This window comes from Suricata suricatta, chromosome 2 (genome assembly GCF_006229205.1).
Source record: "Suricata suricatta isolate VVHF042 chromosome 2, meerkat_22Aug2017_6uvM2_HiC, whole genome shotgun sequence".
In the NCBI taxonomy this organism is placed as follows: Eukaryota; Metazoa; Chordata; class Mammalia; order Carnivora; family Herpestidae; genus Suricata; species Suricata suricatta.
This window is the reverse complement of record NC_043701.1, coordinates 164,858,324-164,873,550: the sequence shown is the minus strand read 5'-3', so window position 1 is coordinate 164,873,550 and position 15,227 is coordinate 164,858,324. Positions and strand designations below refer to the sequence as shown.

The following is a 15,227-nucleotide window of genomic DNA, read 5'->3' as shown; positions in this document are numbered from 1 at the left end:
GCGACCCCGGGGGGCTTCACGGGACGGGGCCGAGCTGCTGCCACGCCCCTGCCCCTCCTTGGGCGCCCCCTGCTCGCAGTGGCCCCCGGAGACCGAGCGCTGTCCCTGGAGCGGGCCCCGGGCACCGCGGCGTCCGTGGTGACGGCCCCGCGCTCTGGCCGGCGGAGACGGAGCGAAGCGGAGCCGGGGGCGGCAGAGCGGGCAGAGGGCGCGAGTCGGAGCCCCCGGGGAACGCTCAGGGACGGAGGGCAGCCGGGGCCTGGGACTCTGGAGCGGGACCCGGACAAAGCCACGCGCTTCCGGATGGAGGAGCTGAGACTGACCAGTACCACGTTCGCGCTGACGGGCGACTCAGCACACAACCAAGCCATGGTCCACTGGTCCGGCCACAACAGCAGCGTGAGTAGACGGGGACCGAGAGCCAGGGGTGAAAGGTGGAAAGGGTTAAAGCAGCTGCGTGGTCTGATGGAGAATTTGGAGAAACGGGGTTTCGGCACTTGAGAGATGCTGCAAACTAAAGTCTTCCGTGCCCACCTCCCCTAGGAGTTAATGTCATCCATCAGGAGACCCATGACACCACCTGAGCTCTCTCAGAAACCCCCAAAAGCTTCAAACTGGGCAGCTAGATCCCTGCTTCCTGGTCGCATTGGGGTAGTAACAGAGCTGAAGACCCAGGCAAACAGAGGGGGTTAAAGTATTCTGAATGTGGAGGTGAATGGGTTAAATTTCCCGGCAAGATGACATTCTTTTAACTGACTTTCTTTTTACTTGCTAGACTTATGGGTGAGCACAAGTAAGATCAAGAAGACTTTATTTGTAAGCTTTTTATTTTTCTGCAAAGCTCCTAACCCCCCTTCCCCACAAGGGAAGAGGTAGGTAATGGACACTAAGGTGCCCTTAATGTATTCTCTGTTTCTGGGGACCAAGTGGATGCAAGTTTCAGGACAGGAACTCTCTAGCATCTTCTAACAGCACCAGCCAGTGTGTTTTGAGAGCTGGGGCTTTCCAGCCTGTGAATGAGTGGTTGTTCTCTGGCATGATCAGTCCAGGAAGATCAGATATATCCCAGTGACAACAAACCCCTGTTCTCCCCCATTCCCTGACCTCCTCTGGAGAAGCGCACAGATAAAGACTTAACCCTTTCTGTATGAAGGGACCAAGGGGGATTGCTGGCCAGGAGGGTAACACTGGGGAGAGTGGGTACAGTCCAGGAGCTTTGGCCACATCAGGGAAGATTTTATATTTTCGGGAAAGCCTGCATGTCTGGAATCTGGGGTAGCTTTTCCAGCTTACACTGCACCTGGGAAACTTCAATGAGCTGAAATAGTAAAGAACTAGCTTTGATGGAAATAACTGAAGAGGATTTAAAAGTGTGGAAAGGTCTCTAGGCTGTCATGAAGCAGAAAAGAACACAAAAACCAAGGATACGTAAAAAAGTTTCAGCTTCCATCAGGTTACTGAGATTGTAGTATTTGTAATATCTACAGTCTGTGCCGCCTGGTACCTTTCAGAACGTTTTCAGATGTGATGTCATTGCCAGAAACCTTCCCAGGAAAGTGCCACTCTACTGAGTTGTGCTCATTGTCAGCTTTTTAATGAAAGTTGTGAACATTTAAAAATACTGGTCTGCCATTATGAGTTCCTTGGTATATAGATATAAACTGCAGTAAGGTAAATCCTGATAAACAGTATTTTGTATTTATGTCTCTGTCCTGGGAGCATCATCAAGGTTTTCCCTACAATTCAGCTCTCATGACTGAGGCTGTGGTTTTCTATGGATCTCAAGAATGGTTTAATCAAATAATTGAAGCTGTTACACTCTTCCTGTTAAAGTTCTAGAGACCCTTGCCCTCATTTCTTACCTTAACGATTATATCTTTCATATTATAACCACTAACATTAATCCCCCAATTTGGACTTGAATCTTCTTAAACTGATTGAATAACTTTCACACTGCTTTAAATGATTAACTTAAAGCTTCTGGCTTTAAGGGGAGATTTTAAACACATCCAACATATTACATCTTGTTGTATCAAGAAGTAGAGGACATTGGACTCAAAATATTTCTGGCTTTTAATGTAATTCAAGCTGTAAAATATCACTCACCCATTAGACCTCTACTTTAGTTCATCTCTTGAAAGATATTGGAAAGAGCTGGAAAAGGAGAGTACATCTTTGGCAAATTTTAAACTCCATTTAAGAAATGGCGCCAAACACTGCCAGGCTTTTTTTTTTTTTTTTAATGATGCTTATAAGCACAGTAGGACTTATTAGGGTCAGGATTTGGACAGCCAACAAGCAGGGAAGTCTGAGATAATATAGAAAATCAAGGTGGTGCATGTTAAAGGCTTGAGCTCTCAAATTTGAATGAGATTTCTACCCTTTGAAGTTTGTAATTCTTCAAGGAACCCCTCTGCTCCCCACCCTTGCCTTTTTACACAGGAATTACCGGTTTTTTAGTGTATATATATATATATATATATATATATATGCAGATGGCAGAGGGAGAACAATCTTTATCCAGGTCCCACACAACAAAGAGGGCGCAGTCATAGGAGAGACAAAGTTTAAAAAAAAATAAAGCAAGAAAATGGGCATAAAAAAATAAAAACTTTTCTGGGCAACTTTGTGATGTAAAAACCAGTGTGGAGACTTGGGTTCTAGTTCTAGTTTATTTGTGGTTTGCTCTTGGCAAGTTGATTGCATGCTGAGAGTGAATTTCCTCATCCCTAAAATGGGGACAGTGCCAGTTCATTACGTGCCAGGTTACACATGAGCGGGTTGTGACTGTCAAGGACTGTAACCTGTTTGGAATTCTCAACTAACAGCCCTTCCCTTCTCCCCAGAGCAAACAAATACACTAATTTAAATGGGAGGGCAACGTTGTGCAGCTCTCATTTTCTTTGCATTTATATATCAGTCTCCTGTAAGTCTGCCCCCAACCCACTCAGGGCTGCAGGCTATATCCATTCCCTGAACCTATCTGACCTTTAGCTAAAAGCCTTTGCTAAGGAGAGTTTCTATTACAATAACCCCTGCCATAAAGGTGTAAATGTATGGTAATTATAGGCTGCCTGTCAAACTTGTGAGAAATTCTGGATGATTCCCTCGCCTCCTTCCCTTCTTCCTGCCCCCTCGCTGTTGGACTTGTGCAGTTGTGTAAAGACATGACTGTTTTGCTTCATCCGTGGGAGTGATGTGATTCCTCTCTGCTGCAGTCTAGCTTGATGGAAAGTGTTGCTGGAGTTGGTGGAACACCTGGGGGGATCTTTTGGCATGAAAGGTGCTGGGGGATGAATCATTTGTCATGAGCTTGGTGTCTTGAGCAAGAACATATTGTTCCTACCCTACTCATGCTAGGCATGCTGTGCCCTGATCTAAATTTATACAGTAATCCTGACTTTGTTAAAATATATATTTGTCTGGATATGTATGTGTGATGGAGCATGTGTTTATTCCTTATATCCAAGAAATTTCAAAGTGTTACAGTAAATTAATCCTTATAAAAATCCTCATTAGGCAATAAGTGCATGGCAAGTGTTAATCTCTATTTTTCGTATTTTTATGCTGTAGTCAATTTGAATATTTCAGCTTAATGCCTTGTCCTTTTCTCACTGCAAATAGTATTGTAAGGTTTGTTAACAGAGGCTTTGACTTATAGTTTGCCATTCTGATACTTTAATGCTGCATTTGTCACAGACCATGATGGTCTGGTTCATTTCCATGTACCGCTTTGCCTTCAGCTGTTCCAGGACTTGACATTTACCAGGAAACATTAGTGAATAAACTGAGTCCCAGCTTGGGTCAGATTTTGGGTAGATGTCTTCTCTTCTATCCTCTCACTTAATTTTCACACACAAAAAAATGCTCTTAGTAGATATTGTTATTCTCATCACATAGAGAAGAAAATTGAGACTCTAGAAAGCTGAATGAATTACTGAGATCTTACGGAAGGTCATTGTTAAATAGAGACTGGAACCCTGAGTGAGCTGACTTCCCAACCTCACAGAATGGCTGGTCTTAAAGACTAAGGTAGGACAGAAAAACTCAGACCTGTTGAAGTCAGAATTTTAAATGGTCCTGTCATGGGGTAGATTTCAGATGATGCTGGAGGAAGGTACAGTCCTGGCTGTAAGCTCCATCTCCATGTAGAAAAGCCCGGACTTTAACAGGTGCCTGTCACATTGCACTCTTTACCTTAAGTAGTGATTTGCTTGTTCTCTTATCCGCCTACCTCTTTGTCTTTCATGAGACATGGAATCTGCACCTGGTGATTCATTGAGCACAAGGTAACCTGCCATCATTCAGCTCTCAGATCTGGTGTTCTTTAGGAATAGATAGATGCCTTTTCGAAGTTACTTGCAAATCTGATTTATAGAGATGTTGCACGTAAACACTTTATCTGATTGCACATTTAGACATATTTTTTGACTTGACTCATTTTTTAAAAGTAAAATGATAAAGCGTGTTAGCTTTCTCTAACAAGCCCACCTAATTCCTTCTCTGATCAGTGCTTTGTGCTATTAGTGAATGTTAATGTGGTGTGACATGGAAAGCAGTGGGTTTGGAAGCAGAGAGATTTGAGTTTGAATGTTAAGTCTCCTGCTTACCACACTTTGCCTTGAACAAGACACTTAAATTCCTTGAACCTCATCTTCCTCAACTAAAATATGGAGATAGTACAACTTTTACAGGCTTTGTCCTGAAGATTTGACATCATGTTTATGAAGTGGCTGATACATAGTACGTGCTCAATAAATACGACTTGTTCTTTTAGTTAAATACTTCTCCAGTGGCAGATAAGGATGCTGAGTTATAGTCCTGCCTGTGTACAAAAACTAGATATGGAGTCATAATGTGTCCTGTTACAATGATGTAGCCTCAATTTCATCCTCTGTAAAATGATGTAGATAGACTAGAACACCACAGAAATCCCTTACAGGTTAAAATAACTTAATAGTTTGTTTAGCCTGCACATATTATGCACCTACTACATTTAAGTGCACTAGCAGTGTTGGGGATACACAAATGACAAAATGACCTGTACCCTTGACCTCTAAGGAACAAGTCTTTTTTTTCCACCTAAATCCTCCTTTTTCCATGATTAATATGCATATCCATGTGTAGGAAATCAAAACATTTGAGATACAAGCAGGCAGTCATTTCAATTTGGATTTGCACCAATATCTAATTTATTATGGTTTTTTTGTGTGTGTCACATCTTCTTGTTAAGGAACTTTGTGTCTTTGGATAAAAAAATGCTTCATATGAGATTGGGAATTTAGTTTCCTTTAAAGATATTTAGTGGCATTTTCTACACGATAAGGGCGTAAACGTTAACTCTGGGAACTCTATCCACATCCTTTTATGGAGAGACCCCAGAAACTCATAGACTCAGGTACAAAACCCAATGGAATTGTTTATTTAATAATTATTTAATGATTTACTTAAGAGAAAAAACATTGCTCACCTCCAAGGAGAGAGTGCCATATGGCAGCATGATGCTAAGAGGCTTACTCAAATTGTCACATTGACTTTTAATTCTACAAATATGTATTGAGTCCTAATATTTTTTAGGCACTTATAATAGAGACAGATGTACAGTGATGCACAAAGGTGAGAATAAGTATTGCCTGCCCTCAAAGAGCTTTCTGTCTTGTACTCAAACAATCCTGCAGAATCTGAGACTCCCCTGAGGGCAGAGCCTGCTATCAGAGTTCAGAAGATCAGGCACTTACTAACTAGGGTGGTCTTCACACCCATGGCGGGGCAGGTGCTTCAAGTGGACATTGAAATATAGAGAAGATTTTGATTAAGAGATGGAGGTTATTACAAGGCTATTTTAAGCTGAATGGATAGTGTGAGTAAAGGTCAAGAGTAGAGATGTAAACATTCCAATATATTCCAATAAATTAGCCTGCTTTAAATGTAAACTATGTTTAGCTGACATGTTAATCTTAGAAGTCATTTAAAAATATGATTTAAGCCAAAATATGCAAATTGATCTTCTAGTGTCTTTGGGTACATTCCAAGACCCCAAAAGAAAATAAAACCTGTGCGGGCACGTAGAGATACGATTGCCTTTCTTTACACCTTCAGTCTCACCTAGAGTCATCACCGTTTCATGTTCACCTGGACATTTTCCACGCACAGTTTTCTCTGAAGGACCTTGTTTTGTTTAAGTCCTTGGTCAGAACTATCACTGGCCAGGCTTCCCAGAGGGTAAATTAATTGGGCTCTTTGCCAGCTTATGTTAAGTCACTAAACATATGTAAAATATTTGTTCTGTCTTTGTGTGTGTCTCAATTACTGTCCTGTATCTCTGGCGAGAAAGGGTGGAGAATGCGTCTGTGTGTCCTAGAGAGGAAACAAGCCAAGTGGTGTCAGTGCAGTGGCCAACGGGGATGGCAGGGAATAAAGAGTGGTGCCTGGGTGGTGGAGTCAGACTCCACGGAGGTGGAATGGCTACTCCAAAGGGGTATGCACTTTTCTCCAGTGGGTTGCGTGGAATAATCAAATGGTTGGCAAGAAACATCGGTGGAATTTACTGTGCAAGGTTCATAAGGAAAGAACAGAGCCTCTTCTACAATGTAAGTAGAGAGAAAAAAAGACATGAATGTTCTTTCTGTAGGAAATCCCACGTGAAATTTTCCCCGTGTATAAAAGATACCGTGTCTGTTTCTATAGCACTCCTGAATGTTGTTATACCATTTTAGATCCCTTACAGCCACTTCCTCTGCAAAAATGCTTCAGCTTTCAAAGATTGGAACATTACTTCCCTTACCTCAGTTTTTTTCTCCCCACAGGCCTCTGAGATAGGAAAGACAAATATCAGCTACATTAGTCGGGTAGGGAGATCAAGGCACTGCTATTAAAGCAGGTCAGTTAGTGGAAGAAGAGAATCAACAATGTTTTGCCCCACCGTATGACTGACTCTTGGTCTGGCCCCCTGCTGGCTTTCATCAGGCAAGAGTTAGAACACAGCTGCATCCTAGCCCCTTGGTTTATCTGAAGTGTATGCACCTGTGTCTATAATGTCTGCCACTGTGGAGGAAGTATGGATGTCTGCCATGGAGCCCCTGAACTCTATATTCAGCTGTTCAAGTGATTTGTACTGGGCTTCAGAGCAGGTGGCCCCATCAAGAGTCATGCTCTTGGCGTTGTTTACACCTTTAAAGGGGGACCTTAAAGAGAGATGATGGGGCTTACTGCAAGCAAGGTCTCTGGCAAAACCCCCTTCTCCATATTCCACTGCTAATGGACTTGAGAGGTAAGATTACTTATAACTGGGCTAGTTGCAGAAGGGGCTTGAGGGAGAACAGCAGCATATCCACGTCTTCCCCTGTTTAGTTGTCTGATGCAGGTTGAATGTAGTTTAAAATAATATTATGTGTGATCTCAGTCAAAGGAACCTAACGTGTCAACATTTGAGAGCAGCAGGAGTCAAATTGGAGGGTACCTATTGATACTGATGGAGTATATTGGCTCAAGGATTATAACTGAGTTATCAGCTATTGCCTTTACTGCTTCTTCTGACTTAGGGGGCTTGGGTTGGGGAATGGAGCAAAAGAGAGGTTGCTGAACCCCAGGGATAGCTCGCTATAGCCAGGTAAGATATATTGATTATAATAGAAACCCCTCTTCACAGTCATATAAATTACCACCAACTTTGTGAGAAGCTTCCCTGAAAGTACTTTCTAGAGCATCACATTATTTCACTCCATCTTCCCACCACCATAATACAAATGAGGTATTATTGCCCTGTTCTAAAGTTGTGGGAGTCAGGGCTTAAAGAACTTGCTTGGGCAAGGCCACCCAGCTAGAAGGTGGCACAACTGGAACTGGATTTTTGCCCTTCATGGCTCTTAAGAATTTTTTCATTTGATCACATTAACTCTCTGTAAGGGTTTAGTTTTGAGTTTCTTAGGAAGAACTTCACAAGTCCGTGCAGAGGAGTGGTGGGGAACCTCTTTGCATGATGACCCCACCTCAGGGTTTTCCCTGTCATATCCTCCTGCTCAGGGCACTAACCTGATATATTATACTTGGTTATCTGCTTCATGATTGAGTTCAGTCAAAGCCTCAAGGGCCACCCGTCCCCTTGAGTGGCTCTCCTGGGGTTAGTAATACGTGCCCTCTTGTTACTCTGGGAGGATGTGTGGGATGTGCTGTTAGGTTTCTCCCTGCTGACTAATGAACCTAGAGTGACAGTATGGACAACTTGTACACTTTTTAAAGAAACTGCTAATAAAAATCATGCCATCAGACAACCAACTCATCATGTTGTGCCCTGAAGCCAGTGGCTTGATGCCTCTAAGTCATCTTCCCCTAACCAGAGTAGCAGAGGCTATTGAGACACAGAATTGTGGACCATAGATAGATCCTTCTGCTTCAGGGTCTTTGGGAGAGGGGAAGGGAGTTAAAAGCAGAAGGTCTGCCCCTTATCTTAGCACTTCCCCAAATACACTCTTAATAAGAGTCAGTAGGGAGAAAAGGTTATTTTAGGCATGGCCGTCACCTGCTTAAAAACCTATCTATATCTGTGTTTACCCTGACAAAGCTTTTTCTGAGTTGATGGGGGAATTGTAAACTGGGCAGCTGTGGGCACCTCGGGCAGCATTTTCTTAAAGGGCTTGCCCTCTTGCGACCTGCTTTTACATCTCTTGATGGGGACTAGGAATCTTTATGTTTTACACGCTCCCTTAGGAACTCTATAAAAGTTTGAAAATCATTTCCTTAAAATTCATGTGTGTGTTTTGGGGTCTCTGAACCCCTTCCATTGTCTGTATGATCTTATGTCAATATGCTTCACTTTTCCCTGTGGTGAGCTGAAGCCCATAGCTTTTATCAGCTTTTCCATGGCAACTGTGACCCCCGTGTTGAGGACCTGGTACAAGGTACTGTAGGAGAGAGACAGTTACATGGGGCAGCATGGATTCCCTAGGAAGATGATGCTTTTCTGCTAGATGGTGATTTTTTTTTTTATCACTGAATGTATATTAGGCAGTTATCTTTTCTGGATGTCCATACGACCACAAAAAAAAAGTCTTCAGTGGCTAAAAGAGTACATTTCAGTGGCTGAAAGAGTACATTATGTGAATTGGAACACAATGTTTAGTGATGGGTTTGAATTCCCACTCCACTATGTACTAGATATGGGAACTTGGGCAATTAACTTTATAATTCTGTTCATTCCTCAGCTGTAAAATGGAAATAATAATGCTATACTTTTTATATGGTTTCTTACTGGTTAAAGGAGACAATAGGTACAAAAATGCTGAAAGTGGCATCTGGCACATAGCAACCAATCAATGTAGGTTAGCTATCATTATCATTATTGTTGTTATCACTATTTTGTTAGTATTAGTACTGATATTACTAATGCTCAAAGATGGCCTACTAAATGGTGTTTTTAATATGTTGCTCATGATAATACTTTTGTTTCTGCAGTTATGTTTTTTCATTCCAGTTGCATTGTTTAGTAATAAGTCCAAGACTCTGTCTTATGCTTTTTGCCATTCGTCTCAATGTCTCCAACTAGTTTTGCACATAATAGTGGTAGTAAGTGTCTGGACCTAATCTCCAGTGTGTGTGTGTGTGTGTGTGTGTGTGTGTGTGTGTTGGTTTTGCTGGGGTGTTTCTACACCAACAAGCAATTGTCTGACACTAGGCGGGTATCTTACAATTCAACTCTGTTCGGCACTGTCTACCCAGGGGTAGTACCTCAGGGTCCACTAGTAAAGGGCTCAGTCCAACATGACAGCCACCCCTACCTCTCTACTTCAAGTACCATTCACAAGCCCAGGGTGTCACCTGTGCATTGGACCAACTGGTTATAAATTAGAGGCTTCAATGACTGTCTCCTTGGGTTTGAGTAACTTGCTAGAACAGCTTACAGAATGCAAGAGAAACATTTTACTTACTAAATTGCCAATTTATTACAAAAGGACATAACTGAGGAATAGCCAGATGGAAGAGATGCCTTGAGCAAGGTTGGGGAAAGGGCATGGAGCTTTTCTCTGAGCCTGCTGCTCCCCCTGAATCTCGACATGTTTACCAACTAGACTCCCTTGGAGCCCTATCCTGTTGGGTTTTATGGAGGCTTTATTCCATAGGCCTGATTGATTAAATCATTGGCCATCAATTCACCCCCTAGCCATTCTCCCCTCCTCAGAGGTTAGGGACTGGGACTAAACCTGGGACTAAACGTTCCCAACCTTCCAATCAGGTGGATGGTTCCCCTGGCAACCAGCCCCCATCCTTAGGTGTGGCCCCATAGTCATCTCATTAACATAGAAAAGGACACTTCTATCTCTCTCATCACATAGGAAATTCTAAGAATCTTGGAAATTTGCTGCCAGTGATGAAATGCAGATCAAATATACATGTATTATAAATCACAATATTGCAACTTGCTTACTAAATATTTGCTGTTGTTGGGGTAGAAAAATTTTTCTCTATCCTTCAAAGTTCTTCTAGCTGGTCTAAGACTAAATTGACATGAGACAGAATGTCAGGAGAAAGTCATATTTTCTTCTTACGTGTAGGGAATCCATATAAATGTGAAATTCCAAAGACATTAAAGCAAAATGTGGTATATCCATCATTTTGAAATAAAGAGTAAGGGGTATGGGTCAGAGACTTGAAAGGGGGGGAGGAGGAAAATTCACAAGAAGATGACGAAGACCAAATGTTGGTAAAGGAAATATTTTCTGAGCCACGTAGAAACAATGGGGTAGAGAGAGGAATTTTAACAAATACTTTGCTAGACTCCTCCGTGTCTCTTACACTTAGTTCCTATTACGGTGTAGTTGTCTATGGTGATAGCTCCCTTCCTAAAACAGGTTCTCCATCCAAATTCTTTTTGGCAGCTAGGGGGAAGGTCAAGGATTTTCCCCAAATCTTTTGGGCTTTGATTGTTTTCAGCTTGAAATAATCTGCACAGCAAAGCAGCACATTTGGGGGCCACCAGCCCTTAGTAACTATACTGTTTTATTTGCTTGTTCCTTGAGGAAAATGACTTTTCACTTAAAGTAAGCAACCTGTGATCTTGTTCATGAGTGTTGCAGAATATCCAGCCACGAAAAGATTGCTTATGTAAATATATACATATATTGAATTGGGAAATCTCCTGCAAAATACCAGAAAGGAAAAAATAGATGAAAAAATAGTACAAATATAAGACACATGAAGTCAGTGTTTTTGTTTTTGTTGTTTTGTCTATGCTTTTTCCTCATGTATCTCAAGCCCCTAGAAATAAACCTGAGCATGGAAGGGCTCACTACTTTCAAAATTTTATTGTATGCTAGAAAATACCATTAATCGCTTCTCGGCCTTTTGGCTAAGATCAAGTGTAGAAAATACCATTATAAAAAGAGGAAAGGTATGATTCAAAACATTTGCCTGTGATTATAATGCTTGTTGGGTTTATAGATGATGCTTTTTGTTTGTCCATAGTTTTGCTGTTGTTGTTTCTCAATAAATATTTATTGCTTGAGTTATCTCTAAAAGTTACTTGAAAATGAAAAAAAGAGAGCAAGGGAGATTTTTGAACTTGGCATCATTAGAACCGAATTTCAGGCAACTGAACTAAACAAAGAGCCCACGTCCAAGTTGCCTGATTTGCTTCTAGTCGCTATTGTTGGGTGAGAGCTAGTGCCCAGGGTCTTTGCAAAGCAGTGGAATCACTCTGTCTCTCCTCGGGTGAGCAGCAGCCGGGCTACTGGCCCTTTTGTTTGTCATCCCCTTTGCTGATTCCAGAGTGAGAGATCTGAGGCAATTCCACCAAACTGACAACCCCATCCAGAAATTCTAGTAGCCTTCAGTCCCCAATAAAAGAGCATGTATTTCATTTTAAATCTTTGTCTCTGTCTTGAACTTAGTCTCCATCTCTAAATTGTATATGTACATATGAGTGCATACATAATAAACGTGTGCATCCCATATACTCACCGTAGCTTAAACACTGATGTACTACACTTAAGTCTGTACTCTCAAAAATGGAATATTAGATATTGCTGTAAGGATGCTTACTGATGGTGAGAGCTGAGTGGAAGAAAATCTCCAGAACAAAGAGAGAAAAAGAACCTGAAAAGAGACAGAGACAGTGAACACAGAGAAATGGAGAGAAATAATAAGAGGGAGAGAGATGCAGAGAGAAAGAGACAGCAGAGGTGGACCAAGAAAAAGGAAGATACAGAGAAGGTGAGGCAAGAGACCAGAGACTGAGAAAAGCAGATGGAGAGAGAGACAAAGAATTGTAACAGAGGCATGGAAGCTTGGAGTAGATTGCAGAAAGAGAGAGAGATAAAGTAGAGAGGAAACCCATCAGTGAATGGAGAGAACTCACTGTCGACTCATAAAGAATGCAGAGCAGAACTGAGTCCTAGACTTATGGCAGCCTTGTCCTTTGGCAGCAGGACTTCCCTGGCCTTGCTCTGGCAGGTTCGTACCCAGCCCTGCCAGGGTGCCAGCAGACGCAGCCAGTCTTATGTGTGGGGCAGCTCTGAGAGTCATGCACGTTGGTTGGCTGGGTGTGGGGTGGGAGGAGTATGTGTAGTATTTATGCATTTTTAAGCATGTCTTAAGAGTGATTTCCTGTGGGAAATGAAACTCATGGTCTGGGTGGTAGAAAGGCAACTTTTAACCTTTCCTTTTATACTGGTCTGTGCTGTTTTGAATTTTTAACATGGCATGCATTTCTTTAATAATAAAAATACGAAAACATGTTTTAAGTGGATGTTGTGTCAGCACTGTGCTGAGTACTGAGAATACAGAGCTGAATAAGACCTGACCTTTGCCCTTGAGGGTGCATATTCTGGTGGAAATAGACAGACACATAAACAGATAAATTGCAATTTAGTATGATAAGTGCATAATAGCTATAATAGAGTTTTTTGCAAAGTGCTATGGGAGCAAAGATGAGCGGGGAACAACTAATTCTTTCTGAGAGTGGGAGGCAAGGCCTTAAAGGGAGGTGACATTTAAGCTGGTCTTTATACACCATGAGGAGTTTTGCAGACAGAATAGACCACTCCTGCCTCTTTTAAACTCCCCAAATTTTAGGTCTTGGATTCATTTTAGATTGTTAGCGTGGTCAACAAGCTGTGACAGGGATGGCAATCTCTTTATTCATCATCTCAGCACCCAAGTTATATGGAACCAAGGCTCACAGTATGTTTAAATATAAGATTGACTCCCCAGTATGTTAAATATCAGTTTAAAATGTCCTATTAAGTGCTTGGCCTCACCCTTACTAAAGGAAGTTGATTTTTCCCAGGGGAGAGTTTTCCCCCTGAATCTTTCTGTATCCATGTATGTTGTACACGCCTGTGTACAGATGCGCACACACATACGCATGCACGCACACAGATTTAAGATATTTCTATCTTTTCTATTCACAAGATAATTTGATTAAACAATGATGGGATCTTTTCAGGGCTATTGTATATGTCTCTGCTTTTAAAGAGTTTTGAAAGTGGGTGTTCATGTCATTTTCTTTGACATGCTCCCCAAATCAATGTGGGGAACTGGGTGCATTAGATGAGTTGAATGATCACCACTTAGGATTGCAGTATGATTTGAGGCAGTAAGAGAAGGCCACAGAAGGTTGCATACCAGTGTTCTCCATACTAAACGAGTATGCCTTGCAGACAGGAGGCAGAATGTACATCAATTAGATATATTGGAAAATCCCAAAGAATAAATTTACCTCTTATTTAGTTGGCCTCTTTCCTTCCTTCTTGGACACAAAGAAGAAAAAAGAAATAGAAAACAGAGCATAAGGGGGAAGCAGGTGAGGAAGGGCATGGCCAGAGAGAGGGCAGGTGCTCTCAGAATTGGCTCACCTGCCCATGACCAGTTGAAGAGACATTTCCATGGCCTCTGAGTTTCACCGTCTCTATGCATGCAATTCGCACTAAGACTGAGGTTTGAGATCATGTTACAAGGTCCAGAACTGGCTTTAGAGTATTGTGACTTAGGAATTTTCACCTAGCTTTTGTACTACTGTGGTAGACTCAATGACTCAGGAATTTCATCCTTTTCCGGCAGAAATGACTTGAGAATGAGCTTTTCAGCTGATCATAAGTATACCCTGAGACATATAAATGACCATGCCCAAAGAGTAAGATGAATTCTACCATGGTCTGAATGCAAGTCCCCCGTTCCCCCGCCCAGACTCATGTGTTGAAATCTAACCCCAAAGTGATGGGTGTTAGGAGGTATAGGGGCTTTGAGAGGCAATTAGGTCATAAGGATGACACCCTCATGAATGGCAATTAGTGCCTTTATAAAAGTGACCTAAGAAACTCCCTTACCCTTTCCACCTTGTGAGGTTACAGCAAGAAGATGCCATATGTGGAACCTGTAAGTGGGTCCTCACCAGACACTGGATTTTATGGTGTCTTGGTTTTAACGTTCCTGGACTCAAGAGCTATGAGGAAGAAATATCTGCTGGTCATAAGCCATCCAATCTGTGGCTTTTTTTTATAGTAGCCTGAATGGACTAAGACAAGTTTGCTGCCAATTGCCCAAGACTCATTTTTGATATTAGATTCTCCTTGATATTTATTGAAGCTAGATTAAAATCTTAGGGAAAAGAAAAGGAAAAAATGTATTTGCTTTAACCGCTTATTGAGTGTGGAAGTACCCAAGTATCTCTTGTTCAACCTAAATGTAGGTCTTGAAAATATCTCTAAACAAGCAAAAATATTACCATTTTAGGGAGAGGCTTTAATTTATCTTTCTTTTGCATGTAGGTTGAGGTAGTTTATTTAAGGCAGAAGTTATCAAACTATGACCTTTGGACCAAATTGGCCTAATGCTTGTTTATGGCCCACAGAATGTTTTTACATTTTTAAATGGCTAAGAACAATAAAAAGAATGATGGGTCATGACACCTGAAAATTATTTGATATAAAATTTTATTGGAACACAATCATCCTCATTCATTTATGTATTGTCTATGGCTGCTTTGGGGGAAAAATGACAAAGTTGAGTGGTTGTGATTGATTATATAGCTCATAATGTATTAAGTCTTTATCCTCTTACCCTTGTAATGGCAAACCTTTGCCATTGTCTGATTTACGATGTTGGAGAGAATATAAGCACTGGGGCATAATGAAAATACCAAAGTTGTTATTTGCATACTAACTTGATGGTGGTCTTTTGACCCTCTCTTTCCTGCCTCAAAGGCATACATACTCTTAGCCACTGCCAATTCTTCG

The 15,227-nt window shown here is 41.6% G+C and overlaps 1 protein-coding gene across 1 annotated transcript in view; it reads left to right on the top strand.

Moving 5' to 3' along the window:
• The window catches only part of SORCS1 (sortilin related VPS10 domain containing receptor 1), a gene marked incomplete at its 5' end in the record, with an annotated part of 502,465 nt that continues 487,238 nt past the window's right edge, over positions 1-15,227 (top strand). Inside the window, one exon of the mRNA XM_029920325.1 lies at positions 1-399. Within this exon, the coding sequence (XP_029776185.1) occupies positions 1-399 (399 nt within the window). The remainder of the gene's footprint in view (positions 400-15,227) is intronic.